This window comes from Myotis lucifugus, unplaced genomic scaffold (genome assembly GCF_000147115.1).
Source record: "Myotis lucifugus unplaced genomic scaffold, Myoluc2.0 scaffold_159, whole genome shotgun sequence".
Lineage (NCBI taxonomy): Eukaryota > Metazoa > Chordata > Mammalia > Chiroptera > Vespertilionidae > Myotis > Myotis lucifugus.
Window position 1 is genome coordinate 545,978 of NW_005871207.1, and position 15,467 is coordinate 561,444.

The 15,467-nt window shown below is 36.6% G+C and overlaps 1 protein-coding gene across 1 annotated transcript in view; it reads right to left on the bottom strand.

Moving 5' to 3' along the window:
• TECRL (trans-2,3-enoyl-CoA reductase like) overlaps positions 1-12,042 on the bottom strand; it is an 82,095-nt gene extending 70,053 nt beyond the window's left edge. Inside the window, exon 1 of the mRNA XM_006095638.1 lies at positions 11,809-12,042. Coding sequence (XP_006095700.1) covers positions 11,809-12,042 — 234 coding nt within the window. The remainder of the gene's footprint in view (positions 1-11,808) is intronic.
• Between the last annotated feature and the right edge of the window lie 3,425 nt (positions 12,043-15,467).

A 15,467-nucleotide genomic window follows, 5' to 3' on the forward strand; every position in this document is an offset into this window, starting at 1 on the left:
TGTTGACCATGAAAGGACTCAATTAGGCAGCCAGTAACTCATCAAGTGTTTTGCTAAAATAAATTGCAAATTATATTACACTTTGATTTTTTAAAATCAAATAACCAATAATGGCAAAGGTAGAAACACCCAAACATGAAGCAATATTAAATGTTTATTTCAGAGGCAGTAAAAGTGTGGAATGAGAACACTTAAACTGCAATAAGAAAAAAAAAGGACAGGTAATAATGGATTTGCTCTTTTCACAAAATAATGTTAGAATGATGAGTTTATAAGAAGGCAGAGGTATAGCCTTATTTGATATAAGACTAAGATCAATTCTCAAATAAAGTATCTGTTATCTAGATGGGATAGGCAGTTCAAAATAAATCTGTCAAAGAGAATTAACTTCTCATAGGGAAATAAATGAGTGTGACATTCATAGGCTTTATGTGGCTACAGACTTCTGGGCTCAGATTACTCAGTTGAATCCCAGTAGATCAACAGGGATTGAAAATTATTTGATGATTGTCAGTATAAAAAATCCACTAATAAAATATAATATACTAATGGGATGGAGTCTGACACGTTTGCACCTTTGAAAGACTTAAGTGGGTAGGGGACTCATCCTCACATCCCTTCCTAAATTCTCCATAGAGGTCTCTCTAACAATGTGTCTTCAGTCAAAGCCTGAGAGGCTAAGGATGTAAGGCATTGAGAGGAGATCATGTTTATTTAAGAGAAGACACTTTAGTCTTAGAAATATCCCCACGATGGTCCTCCAGTGTGCTGGGACTATTTATAACTGGAAGAGATTTCTAGAGCCACTCTCAATGTATTCAATAGAAAAGAATATTATCTGTCTGGGCTCAGCACCACTTTGTTCATACCTGTTTTAGTTTGTGTTATACTATCTTGTGTGGGACTACTTACACGTCATTACCAATCACAATACTGTGAACATCTAAGGGAAAGGAATATATGGGATGTGGCAAAAGTAGGTTTACACTTGTTCATATGGAAACAATATAATAATTAATAAACAATAATATAAAAATAAACTCTGTTTTATGTACTCACAACAGTAAACCTACTTTTTCCCACCCTGTATTTGGTTTGATTTGTTTTTCATCCTGGTGCTCATAGTGTCTGTGCCTAACAACTGAAAAATTAGTACTTTTTAATGGATATGAAGGAAAAAACAATCACGAAAGAAGAAAAAAGAGAGCAAAGGAGGCATGAAGGATTTACAGTGTTCTAGGATGATGTCCCTGTAAGATATTCTTGTAGTTTGTACTTAATCATAATCAATTGTGAAAACATTTTAGGGGTAACAACTTCAAACAATGATTTCCCTCTAAACCTTTGAGCTTTTGAAATGCAGTCATGCAAATAGCATAATTTTCACAGCAGAAAGTAAGATGCAATGTTAATAACATGAATCAAAGATCACTTATATTTATGTATAATTTAGGGCTATGTTGAATTTAGATGCAGTTATTATACAAATTCTAGCAAAAATATATTTCATTATGCCTATACTCTTGATAATGCAGACTTAAGACCTCAGTGAGCACATATTTGTGTCCAGAAACATGAGGTGTGAGGGCATTAAAATTCTTAATGTGATATAAATATTAGTATCCAATTGCTGCAATATTGCCCCTTCAAACCTCTCTCTGAAGTCTTTAAATCATCTATATATATATAAAAGCCAAGCGACTGAAATGACCAGAATGACCGGTCACTATGATGTGTACTGTGGCAGGCCAACTGGTTCCAGAGCAGCTGGCCAAACTCCCATGGCCCCTCCCCTCAGCCCCCCCACTCTCATCGAGGGCAGGGCCAGCCTGCCAACCTCCCTCGGCCCCTCCCTCCAGCCGGCTCAGCTCCCAATTGGCCCCCCACTCCAATCGAGGGCAGGGCTGGCCAGCCAACCTCCTGTGGCCCCTCCCCAGATCAGGATGGGCCAGCCAGACCCCATCCATGCACAAATTCATGCACTGGGCCTCTAGTTTAAAATATAAAGTAATGGAATTTGTTCTTTTTAGTCCTTACCCGAGTATTTTTTCCCATTGATTTTTAGAGAGAGTGGAAGAGGAAGGAAAAGACAGAGAGAGATATCGATGTGAGAGGACGACATTCTATCCATTCAGCCAAACTGGCTAGGGCTGGAATTTGTGTTTCTTCATTTTGCCTTAAGTTATTGCTCATCTTTTAACTCCTAGTTTTATGAGGAATAGTTACAGGGAAGTAATAACTTTGTCAGTAATAACTTCGAGCACTAAGGTACATGAGAGGAACAATAAAAGTGTGTTAAGAACTCACTAAGGTCACAGAAACAAATTAAGTAATTATTTTGATAGTTATTTGTTAGGCTTCCAAAAAGTACCAGTAAAATGTTAATCTTAACATGGTAGATGCATAATATATCATTTGCCTTTAATTTCTAAACAAAAATCAAACAAAAGGTCAAAACAAAAGTATTTCCCAGAAATGTATTATGTAAGCACTGTCTTTATCTTTTCTGTTTGAGCTGTTAGATCTCAAAAGAACTATGAATCCCTTCATCGTCAACTTTTTGATAATTGTACAGCACGCACACCTTCATGTTTTATAAAGAGGTTAGCTAAGCTACTCCATGCTATTACTGCCTTAGTATCAGCGGCCTACAGTGACTTTAAACTGACACCAGCCCCTCATGCTAGCACACACCCTAGATAGTGGCCCCCAGAGTCACAAGTAAATGTACATTCCTGATATAATTTTCCCAGCAGCACTGTGATCAACAGCCCCCCTGCCTCCCAGTCCATTGTCCTTGTGTGCGCCTTAGATAAGACTCCTTTGGGGTTTACTAAAATCCTGCTCTTTGAATTGATCAATTCAGCTTTAGCGCAGGAATCCTAAAGCATTCCATCCATGGACCCTGAAAGAGGCATGTGCCCCAGATCCTGCTCCTCTCTGTCTGCACACTGCCATGACTTCCATTTAGCCCTCAGAGTGGGGTGTGTACTTCCTCCAGGACCTGTGAGAATTTGTCTATTTCAGTTTCTCTTGTTGTCTATTGTTGAACCACTGCTCACCATCTGGCAACCTGTTCTCCACTTAACAGCTATTACTTTGACAATTTCATAACAGTTTTACACATAGAAGTTATTAATATATTATATATCCAAACAGTAAAGTCCTACTTAAACTTAATTTAACTGAAATAAAATGATAATGCAATATTATATTCCTTTCACCAAAAAGTTATCTCTGTTTACCACTCAAAATTGCCTTTTTTTTCTCTCACTATAGCAGCTGTTCTCAACTTGTGGGTCATGACCCCTTTGGGGGTCGAACGACCCTTTCACAGGGGTCGCCTAAGACCATCTGAAAACACATATATAATTACATATTGTTTTTGTGATTAATCACTATGCTTTAATTATGTTCAATTTGTAACAATGAAAATACATCCTGCATATCAGATATTTACATTATGATTCATAACAGTAGCAAAATTACAGTTATGAAGTAGCAACAAAAATAATTTTATGGTTGGGGGTCACCACAACATGAGGAACTGTATCAAAGGGTCGCGGCATTAGGAAGGTTGAGAACCACTGCACTATAGAGATATCTTTGCACCTAGAATTACATCTACATTGTTTGACTTCCGCAGGAGAGAATAAAATCGACGACGATATGAACTGCATTTGTATGAGTGAATGCCTTATCTCAAACACCTAATAGAGCACTAGAGAAATATCTCCACAAATATCTAAAGAATGAATAAATGCTTCATTGTGATCTTCTAAAGTCTCCTAACAGAGAGTTTGAGAACCACTGAATCTGGTAAAGTTCAACTCTTCTAGATGCATCCTCTAAAACTTATTTATATATGTGGACTTTCTAAATGGAGTATCATTGTATCTCATGTATTAGTAGATAGAAATTACATCTTCTTTTTAGTTTAAGCATAAATAAAAATAGCTTTTTAAAATTTGTTTTGTAAATGTTATTCATGCATTGTTTTCTAGAGTTTATTTTTTCCCTACTGTTACATTGTATGCAATGGTTATACCTTCACTGGCATCTTTCATGATATATCATAATAGAAGTAACAGATTGATATTATTTGGGATAAGAGAGTTGGATATAAAAAGCTGGAAATTGATACTACAAAGATTGCCTCTGTGACTATGCTTTTTAATTCTAAAATGCTTCTGAATCATTTCAAAAAATGTTAATAATGACTATCATTTTAAAAGTGCTTAAATCTTATAGTCATATTAGAGATTCATTAATTTCTTTATTTCCCTCAGTTCAGTGGAATAATCATATTTGTAATATGCTTGCACTGTCTAAAATATTACATTCATTTGTGCACAACTAACCATGTGCACACATAGCTTTACATTTTAGTTACAAATATAGAATCCTTACTTAATCCTGGAAGACAGATATTTGCCCTATTTTTGATAAAGGAATACCAAGAATCAGAGCAGTTCAGTAACATAATATAATAAAACAATAATTTGAAAATTTACATAATACTTTGCAAAAAATTATTTGTGTCTAATAAAGGCACAAATATATCTGCACTCAGAACATAAACCACTGTACCACATTTCCTCTCATGACATATAACTGTTAAATATAATAAGATTACCTTTTATGAGATAAATCTAAGTGCACTAATTCTTTTAAAATTAGAACTGCCTCCAGTATATGAAATTCCCAAGTACATCCAAAAAGAGGGGTGAATGTTGGAGCTCCTCTGGTTTCACAGAAAACAATTATGTTCATCATCTCTTTTGGTAAAAACATCTCAATTTTGTAACTTTTAATGATACAAATCTTGATAGCACATTTTGTATTTAACTTATTATTAAAAGGGACTTTAAATACATTTCTTAATTTCTAGGTTTGAATGTTAACTAATGTTATTTTATGTCTACATATAAAAAACTAGTGGCCCGATGCACAAAATTCGTGCATGGTGGGGTGTGTCCCTCAGCCCGACCTGCACCCTCTCCAATCTGGGACCCCTTTGGCGGATGTCTGCCTGCCAGTTTAGGCCTGATACCTGTGTGATCGGGCTTAAACTGGCAGTCAGACATCCCTCTCGTAATCTGGGACTGCTGGCTCCTAACCGCTCACCTGTCTGCCTGCCTGATTGCCCCTAACCACTCTGCCTACTGGCCTGCTCGCCCACAACTGCCCCCCCACTGGCCTGCTTTTCCCCAACTGCCCCCCCACCAGCCTGCTTGCCCCCAACTACTCCCCCAGCTGGCCTGTTTGCCGCCACCTGCCCTCCCCACTGGCCTGCTCATCCCCAAATGCCCCCCTGCTGGCCTGATTGCCCCCAACTGACCCCCACTAATGGCCTGCTCACCCCAACTGCCCCCCCCGTCCTGATCACCCCTAACAGCCCTCCCACTGGCCTGATCACCCACTACTGCTGTCCCATCCTGGCCCCTAACTGCCTCTACCTCGGCCCCGCCACCATGGCTTTGTCCAGAAGAATGTCCAGAAGGTCTCCTGGAAGGTCTCCCAGTCTAATTAGCATATTACCCTTTTCTTAGTATAGATAGAGGCCTGGTACATAGGTGGGGGCTGGCTTGTTTGCCCTGAAGGGTGTCCCGGATCAGGGTGGGGTTTCCCATGGGGGGTGGGGCAGCCTGGGCAAGAGGCCTGTGGTGATTTGCAGGCTGGCCATGCCCCCATTGGGGTGGGGGTCCCACTGGGGATAATGATGGCCTGGGCAAGGGGCTGGGTCAGTTTGCAGGCCAGCCATGCCCCCATGGAGTGAGGGTCCCTGCTGGGGTGCGTGGCCAGCCTGGGATGATGGCAATTTTCAGGCTGGCCACACCCCCCAGCGAGGACCCTATCCCCATGGGGGCGTGGCAAGCCTGGGTAAGGGGCTGAGGGCTGTTTTCAGGCTGGCCACACCCCCTTCAGTGTGGGGGTCCCTGCTGGGGTGCCTGACCAGCCTGGGTAAGGGGTTGGTGGTTGTTTGCATGCTGGCCATGCCCCCAAGTGGAGACCTTCACCCCGATGATGGCATGGCCAGCCTGGGTGAAGAGCTGAGGGCTGTTTGCAGGCCCCTCCCTCCTCTGCCGGCCTGGGCTACCCAAGCCTCCCACTAGCTCAGACCGGCTCTGTGGCCACCGCCCACAGGCCCCTCATTCAGTGGCCAGCTCAGGCAGGCAGGAAGCTTGGCTTTCTCCATCACCGGGGGTGATCTAAGCCTCCCCCCACTCTGATTGGCTCCGTGGCCACCACCATCTTTGTCCCGCTAATTTGTATATTCCCTCCTGATTGGCTGTGGGGCATTGTGGAGGTATGGTCAATTTACATATTTGTCTATTATTATTGTAGATAGAAAAAATGCTTAAGAACTTTCTTTTTTCTCAAATAAAAGGGCAAGTAGACACCCCTTAAAGACATCATCTTTATCCTGAAACACAATATCTGTATCAGAAGTCAGACTGCTCAGTCATGAGATCAAACTGAGCATGGGAATTTTGGCTCATGACAACTCATTATCTGTCATTGGGTGTATAGTAGTTGAGAGCAAGGCACAGAACATGCATTGGCCAGGTTCATAACTTGGTTCTAACACACATTAAGTTCTTCATTTCAATTCTTTGCACCACAATTTCTCTCCTATAAAGGGCAATAATAATACTTAAATCATTTTATAGAAAATAATAATAAAGTGCAGAGATATTGGATCATGTCCATGGAAAAAGATAAAGCAGTCAGACATAAATTCTGCTATGACTCAATCCAAAGTTTATAAGCTTTCAACTATTAGTATATTACGCTGCATAATAAGAAGTAGGTGAAAGGGCACTGAGGCGGAGGGGAAAAAAGAGGCAGGGATGGGAAGAAGGGGTGGGGGAGGAAATATGGAAGAAAAAAAGAGGAGCAGGATGATGAAGGAGAAGAACAGAAGAAAAAGAAAATAATGTCATTTATATGTGAAATTCAGAAAACTGTCATGAGGCCATTTTAAAACAGGTGCCATTCTCACTTTACAGATGAACAACTGGAAGCATTGATGTGCTAAGTAGCTTGCCCAAGAGGAAATATTAAAAGCGGTAATGTCAGAAATTAAGAATTCTCAAAATTTCTAACTAAGTATTAAAAGTGCAATTTTTATGTAGTCTTGCTGCACTATAATTCTCTCTAGTATTTTCTGGTAAGAGCTGGTATTTTACTGTAAGAAGGATTGGAGATTTATTGGGTGCTTTATTTTATTTGTAAGAGTTTTTGAAAGGCTTTTGAGAGTTTTGACATAAAACAAATTAAACAATAGGAGAAAGAGGGCTCTTGTGGTCAAGTTCCTTGGAAAAAAAATTTAAAGAAAAAAGAATGGGATGATATTGGAAACGTTTATCAACCCAAGCTTTTAGAGTTCTAGCCATGCTCTGGAATCATTGACTTCTCACAAGATAAGCTTCTGACATTTTACAAAATAGAAGTGAGACAGAGATAATTAACAACTAGAAGTAATTCATTGTTAAATTTTTAAAATTAATATTTCCATTATATTTTTGATGTTCCAATAAATATTTAAGAATAATATTTAGCAATATATTTTAAATCTATTCTCTACCTTATTCTTGGTTAGTCATTTCTTTATCATTCATGGGAAATAACTAATTAGTTAAATATCCCCATCTGTATTGTCATCTTTGTGAAAATCTTGTTAGATTTTGTAATTATAATGTAACTGTTTAGCAAGTTATACACTAATTCAAAGTTAAATTACATGCATCATTGTTTGTAGCAAGCCAAGAGGAATTTGGGCATTTAGTAGAATGGATGGTTTAAATGCTTTTTCTAGGAATATATTTACATTTATTCCATTGATAATTTGATTTAGAAAATAGTAAAATCTATTTTTAAATACTATATTTCTCTATCTTAACACTATCAGTGCTAAACAAGAGTGCATTATAAAAAACACATATCTTTTAAAGGGGAATTGTTTTAGTTAGTACATATTGGTTAAATGTTTTATTTGTGCCAAACACTGTTCTAAATGTTGGATATACAGGAGTGATAAAAACCAAATCCCTGATTTTGTGAAGCTGGCATAAAAAAGTAGGCAAAATAATAAACAAAATGAAAAAATAAATAAGTGCTATTAAAGAAATAGAGCAAGGAATGGTAATGGAATATATTGCCAGATTTTGAAATTTTAAATAAGTAGTAAGGAAAAGCCACAAGAAAGAAAGTGACAGTTAAGTCAAGACCTAAAGGAAAACATTGACTAGTTTTGAGTAGTGAATGATATTATCTGACACAATTTAACAGGCTTGTTCTGTTGCAGTGTAGGGGATATATTTGAAGGCACTAAGGACTGAAACAGCAGAAAAAACCAGGAGTTCTAGCAGGAGAGGTGGTTAAAATTTTTCATTGTCTGGATATATGTGAAGGCACAACCGTGAAGATGGATTGCATGTGTGTTGTGAGATTAGATAAATTGTGATGCCTCTAAGCGCTTGCCTTGAGCTATTTGAAAAATGTGATTCCACTTATTGACCTAAAAAATCTTGTGGAAACATTTTTTGAGACGATCAGATGTTGAGTGTTGGCTATGAACTATGAGATGCCTAGTAAACATTCAGATAGATAGGTAGATAGATTAGATAGATTGATGGTAGGAGAGAGAGAGAGAGAGAGAGAGAGAGAGGTGATTACCTAATATGAGAAGTTCTGATGACTGAGTTGGTGACAGTCCACACCTAATAAGTCAGATAAAGAAGAAGTAAGAGAAAAGGGAGGAGCCCATAAAGTTGATTTTAAAAAATCTGTGTAGTATTATCCTGGAACTCAAATAGCAAAAGTGTCTTAAAGAGGATGTACTTAACAGTGGCAAATGCTCATATGTTCCTCATATACTGAGTAAGATGAAGTATGAGAATTGACCTTTGGATTTAGCAAGGAATTTACCACTGCCTCTGGTGACCTCAGCAAGTTCATATCCTGGAAAGTAACAGAGGAAGATACTTGAATGGAGTGTGTTTAGGATAAAATGAGAAAATAAATGATGGGCAGATGAAATGAACATAATGAAAATAGTGAGGGAAATGGGGCACAAGGTAAAGAAGATATTTAAGGCAATTGAAAGTGTTTTGTTTAATGTGTGTGTGTGTGTGTGTGTGTGTGTGTGTGTGTGTATGCGCGCGCGCGCGCGCACGCACGCACAGAAGAACATGATTCCAGATATTTTCTATAATCCCAGGAATTCTCTCAATGGATTGGTCTCATGAATATCCTTAGTACATTCTTTGTCCATTCTGAAGTTGATGTTATAATATTTAGATACAAACACAATTTCTACAGAGCTCAGCATATATTACTAAGATACATACATCCTATTCAAGATACCTAAACATTTATATCTAATAAATCATGTTAATGGATAATTATTAAGAAGTCAAATTGAAATTCTGATTCTGTGCCAGTATCACACGGATGAACCTATTTTTTTTCTTAGATTTTTACATACATTAAATTTATCTCTCTAAATGATTATTAAAACTACAAAAATATTTTCCCTATTCTGTGCAAGGCACTATGCTAAGCCTGTTAAATATCATATTCCTCCTCTTCACTATGCACTTACAAATAGATTTTTATTAACCTATATTCTAAATAATGGTCCTGGGTTCAGCAACTCAGTGACTTTCCTGAACCTTGATAAATGTGATTGATGTGGCAGGGATTCGGTAGAGCTATGCATACTTCCAAAGTACATGACCCTTAACTTTATTAGACAGTACTTACTGAAAGATAAGGACTACGTCATAAGCAACACTTCTCTTGTATGCTGGATAGAGCTAAATGCAATGATAGGCACTTAACATGACCTTACTTTTAATATAACTATTAATTTGTCTAAGAAAAACAATATCTTGAATAGCAAACCCAATCAATCTTTCTCATAGTTACAAATTTGAACTAGTAAGAATCATGAGACAACAACAAAAAAGTAAATTAATTAAGATTTTTTCTTTTAAAAGTCATGCCATCAAAAAAAGTCATGCCATCATTATGAGATAATTTTTACCATGTTACAAAATTAAAATAAGATTAAGTAAAATCCAATTCAACTGGCAAGACAAAGATTTGTATGTAGTAAGTTGTATATCATATGGTAATGATTGTCCAATAAAGGTTGGTGAGGCATTCAAAACTAATCCCCGGTCTAGCTTACTGAGTTTCCCCTAAAAGTTTGCTACTGGAAATGCAAATACCAGGAATCTTACATTTTAAATATGAGATTCCTGAGCCAAATACCTATCTCCAAAAAATGCTGGATTTCTGGATGCTTAATTTTTTTGCAATTTAAATATTGCTAGAATGTAAAATACCATGTCTTAGCTTCAAATGAAATCACAATAACATGAGATATAAATGTGAGGAAAATAATTAGGAGCACATCCGCTTTTCAGTATTTTAATGTGGATTTTTGGTCAAGATTTAAATACATATCAGAAAGCACACAATAACCAGTCTCATTTTAGGATCTTCATCTTTGTAAATCCTTGACCAATTTAACATGCATCAAATTGATTGCCATATTTCCCTTAATTTAAGTGTATTATTTTAAAGCTTTTTGAATGGTGAGCATTCAAAACGTGTCAGCAACTTCCAGATTATATTATTTTTGTCTTATTTTTGTATAATGCAAAAATATAAAATCTTTACTGAAGTGACAGAATAGCTTATGCTGTGTATGAAATTAATAAGTTATAATTGTTTATACATAACATATATATTCATCATGTATATATGGCCCCAATGGTACTAAATAAAATTATATGATTCAGAGTTGCATAAAATGGTTTTAATTCTATGTTGCACTTATGTCCTGTATGAACTTGAAAAAGTGCTTTATTTTTCATTTCCATCAATACTTAAAAGTTAATATTACCTCAAAATAAACCAATAATAAGTTATAATTACTAAATAAGAGAATATATATTATTTTCTTGGCAATTAAAACAGTAAACAAGTACTTCTCTTCCCTTTTTATCTAGAAACAGGGCTAGAGATTAGTTAAATGGAATCAGTGATTCAATTTTATTTTTAGAACAAAAGCAAAAACTAAACTTCAGTAAAGAAAAATAAATGAATATTTTATTTAAAATATCAATATTTCCCATAAGTTAAACTACTAGTGTCTTTTCAAACTTCTGAAAGACTAAAAGTGTTTGAAATATTATACATGCATATGTTATCTACAATGTAAGCTAGAAAGTATATATTTTATCTTTATTTAGTGAAACATCTGTGCTCTGAATATAAGTGGGTAACATAAAGCAAGAAACTGTGGTTTTGAAATAAGTAAACCTTCTATAAAAAGTGAGTTGTTCGTTTTTAAGACAAATAATTAAATCAATATTAAATTATTTTTAATGGAGAGACTTCATCATATATGTTAAATAGAATTTTTAGTAATTTCAGTGACTTTTGCTTGCTATTTTCTACAAATACTATTACAACTCTCTGATAATATGAATATTCAAGTGCATGAAGAGAAAAATGTAGAGGCATTGTTTTCATGTACAATGAGAAGGCGAACAATGGAAATTTTGCCTCCCGACAATGGTCGACCTAATATTTATTAGCTACCATTTAAATTGATTATGCGAAATGCAGTAAATTTCTTCTACTGAAACAATGTATAAAGTATCTATCCTGCTCATTAAAAAAGAAAAGCGTTAAAAGCCAGGAATGTGTTTTACTACAGTCTGGTCAGCATTTTAGAGATTCATAATCATTGTAGCAGAGAAGAGAAATGTAAATAAACAAACTCACCTTATCCACAATACATATCTGCTTTCTTGTTTGCGCGTCAAGTATTTCAATCTCAAAGTGAGCTGCTTTTAAATGTTTCACTGCTGGAGCTGACTTGAGAGGGCCCGCTGAAAGTATAAGTTGAGAAAAAGACTGAAATTTTCTCATGTCATTCTTCGCTGTGGACCGCGTAGCTCCTGGGGAAGAAAGGTCTCTCTTGCTTTCTGAAACAAGGGACTTCTGCCTTTTGAACATTGTGTGAACCTCCAGGAGAATCTGTCATGTCAAAGAAGACACTTTGCAAGTGTTTTTCCTTCACACCAGTTATATACTGCTCCTGAAACCCGAAAGGTCAAGTGGCATGCCATTCCAATAGTTCCGTTTTATTTAGCAGGATTAAAACCAATGACTGATCTTCTTTCTATATATAACACACCGTTGTGAACTGCTGCAATGTAGAGGCTTACTTTACCAGCATTCAAGTTGTTCCTTGCTTTCTCCTTTTATCTCTGCTTCTTCATATGGTATCTGAAATTCCAAGGCAAGATGAGATAGACAATATTTTTATTATCTCTGAATTCTGGATGCACTAATCTTCAATCACATATATTATTATGCACATATTCATACTTAAAAGTATTTGAAATTAGCTTAGTGCAATCTCATAGTTAAATTTAGAAACACGTAGCACATTATTATGTAATAATGTTTATATATGCTGCCTATGATAAAGTCCTTGGCATGTTTTTAATATACATCTATCTGACAGAAAATGAATAAATTATTCCCTCCATACAGGGATCAGAAAGGTGGCAAGTTGTCTATGAGATTAGAATATGCAGAAAGCAATTTTATAACTTAAATAAAAGGAATTAAGCCTGACTTTAACATTTCTACACTGGAAAATCATTGAACTTGTATGCAAAATCAGTACTAAGCATTATAATTGCTCTTCCAAACTTGTCTTCCTGCATCAACATTGGCCCATTTATAGTCTCTTTTTAACACAGCAACTACAGTGATCAGTGTCTGTTTATATTAAAGCAGATGATGCAATGATTTGCTCAACACCCTACAGGGGCTCTCTAACTTATGTAACAAAAAACCAAAGTTCTCTTCAAAGGTCCACAAGGATCTGCTTCATCAGCATCTTGTTAAATCTCTGATCTCATCCCCTAAGCTATTTCCAGTGCCTAGAATCATGTCTGGCACACAGTAGGTGCACAATAAGCATGTACTAAATCAATCACTAATAAGTGTATATTAAGGGTATAGGGAGAAAGATGTGATGCTAATTGTATGGCTTGTGTAAACTACTATTGCATTATATTAAAATGACATAACTTCAGCCCATATAATGTATCTTTACAGATAGTTTCTATTTAAAAAGGGGAATTGTCAAAAGGACACAGGAGCCAAACTTATAGATCTCTCCTTTACAAAGCTGCAATAATTCAAGTAAGAAAATGAATACTGATGATAATATATTCTAATTCAAAGAACAATATAAACTCAAATAACAACAGTCCATACTATTACAAATACACTAGTGACCCAGTGCACAAAATTCGTGCATGAGGGGCTGGGTGTCCCTCAGCACGGCCTGCACCCGCTCCAACCTGGGACCCTTCAGGGGATTTCTGACTGTCGGATTCCTCTCACAATCTAGGACTGCTGGATCCTAACTGCTTGCCTGCCTGTCTGCCTGCCTACCTGATTGCCCCTAACCACCTCTGCCTGCAGGCCTGATCACCCCCAACTGCCCCCCTGCCGGCCTGCTCACCCCCACTGCCCCCCCAGTTGGCCTGCTCACCCCCAATGGCCCTCCCTGCCGGCCTGCTTGCCCCCAACTGCCCCCCTAGCCCGCTCGCCCCCAACTGCCCCATCCTACTGGCCTGCTCACCCCAACTGCCCTCCCCCACCGGCCTGCTCACCCCCAACTGCCCTTCCCTGCTGGCCTGATCGCCCTTAATCACCTCTGCCTCAGTCCCGCCACCATGGCTTTGTCCAGAAAGATGTCCAAAAGGTCTCCCAGAAGGTCTCCCGGTCTAATTAGCATATTACCCTTTTATTAGTATACATGATTAAATAAATAAATAGGGACAAGAAATAGAATTTTCTTACACAAGAACTTCAAATAATATATAGAGATACTTTCCCCCCTTGAGTGTAGTGTTCACTTAATGACACACTGACAAAAATTAATTAATGGAAAAAGAAAATAGAAACTTTATAGTGGAGAAAACTGGAAGACAGGCAGCATTTTAACTAAGAGGCCAAGTCTAATATCACCATGAAAAGTCATGTTGATATCATGTACCCACTGATATCAACTGAGGACACTTCACCTCTGTCATATTCTTCCAAATGTTCATGACCTCAGCTTAACCGTGAAAAAACATCAGGCACACACTACTTGGGAGGAAATCTACAAAATACCTAACACTTAAAAACTGTCAAGGATATAAAAAATAAAGAAAACAGATGTAGAGATTAAGAAGCCCTCAAAGAAACAGACGACAGTACGGTGATTACCAGAGGGAGAGCAGGTTGTGGGGAGGTCGAAGGAGGTAAAGAGGGGATGGCATGTGCCCTGACTGGGATGCTGATGGAAGGAGACTGGACTTGGGGTGGTAAAAGAATAAACAAATAAAAATCTGCCATTGAGGAAAAATTCAGAGACTATGACAGATAGAAAATGACTATATAAATACGTGAATAGAAAATGCAATGTGGTATTCTGATTTTTTTTCCTGGAACAGTAAACAAATAAATTAAGGAGAAAAAAACTGGTGAAATAAGAATAACACCTATAGTTTAATTGACAATACCGAATCAATGATAAGTTATGAGTTTTGGTAGATATACTAAGGTTATAGAAGATGCTAAAATTAAGAAGCTGAGTTGAAAGTTCACCCAAAAAACCTCTGATTTTTCTTGTCAGTGTTGCTGTAAAATTATTCCAAAATAAAAAACATAACATAAAGACCACTACCACTCTCCATACACATGAGAATGGAGGAGAAAAAAAATGTGAGTATAAGGCATTATTTAACAGGAGGAAATTGTAGTCTCTACCAGTCAATTAAGGTAAAGCATTTTGGAGGAGAATAAATATTATTTTAGATATTATGCTATTTATTATTTCATTATTTTTTGAAGTTGTTGTGAAAATAAAATGTTTTATATTCCCTATGGTGTTCTTATAAGGTTATTAGATCATAATGAAAATAACACCCTGAATTAAGGTTTATTTAATACTACAATTGGACATCACTTTGTAAACTAGATTATAATATCAAAATATATTTAAATGAAAAACTATTACAAAAGATACAGTTTCAAGTGGGAATCTCTATTCTAATTGCATTTATTAATAGTAAAATGTAAAAGGTGAATTAGACTATCATTGCTCTTTATGCTTGTATTTTTCATATCTTTTTGACAGAAAGCATTCTATTTCAATTTATTTTCCTTTCGAAGTGCTACTTCTTCTTATAACATTTTAAATAACTAATAGACTTAATTGTAGAACAATTTTAGTTTAAAGAAATTTACAGAAAAATTGAGTAATTGAGAGTACAGAGACCCCCTCCCCCGTAATACACAATTTTTGCTATTACTATTAACATCTTGCAGTGGTATGGAATATTTGTTACAATTGATGAACCAACATTGAA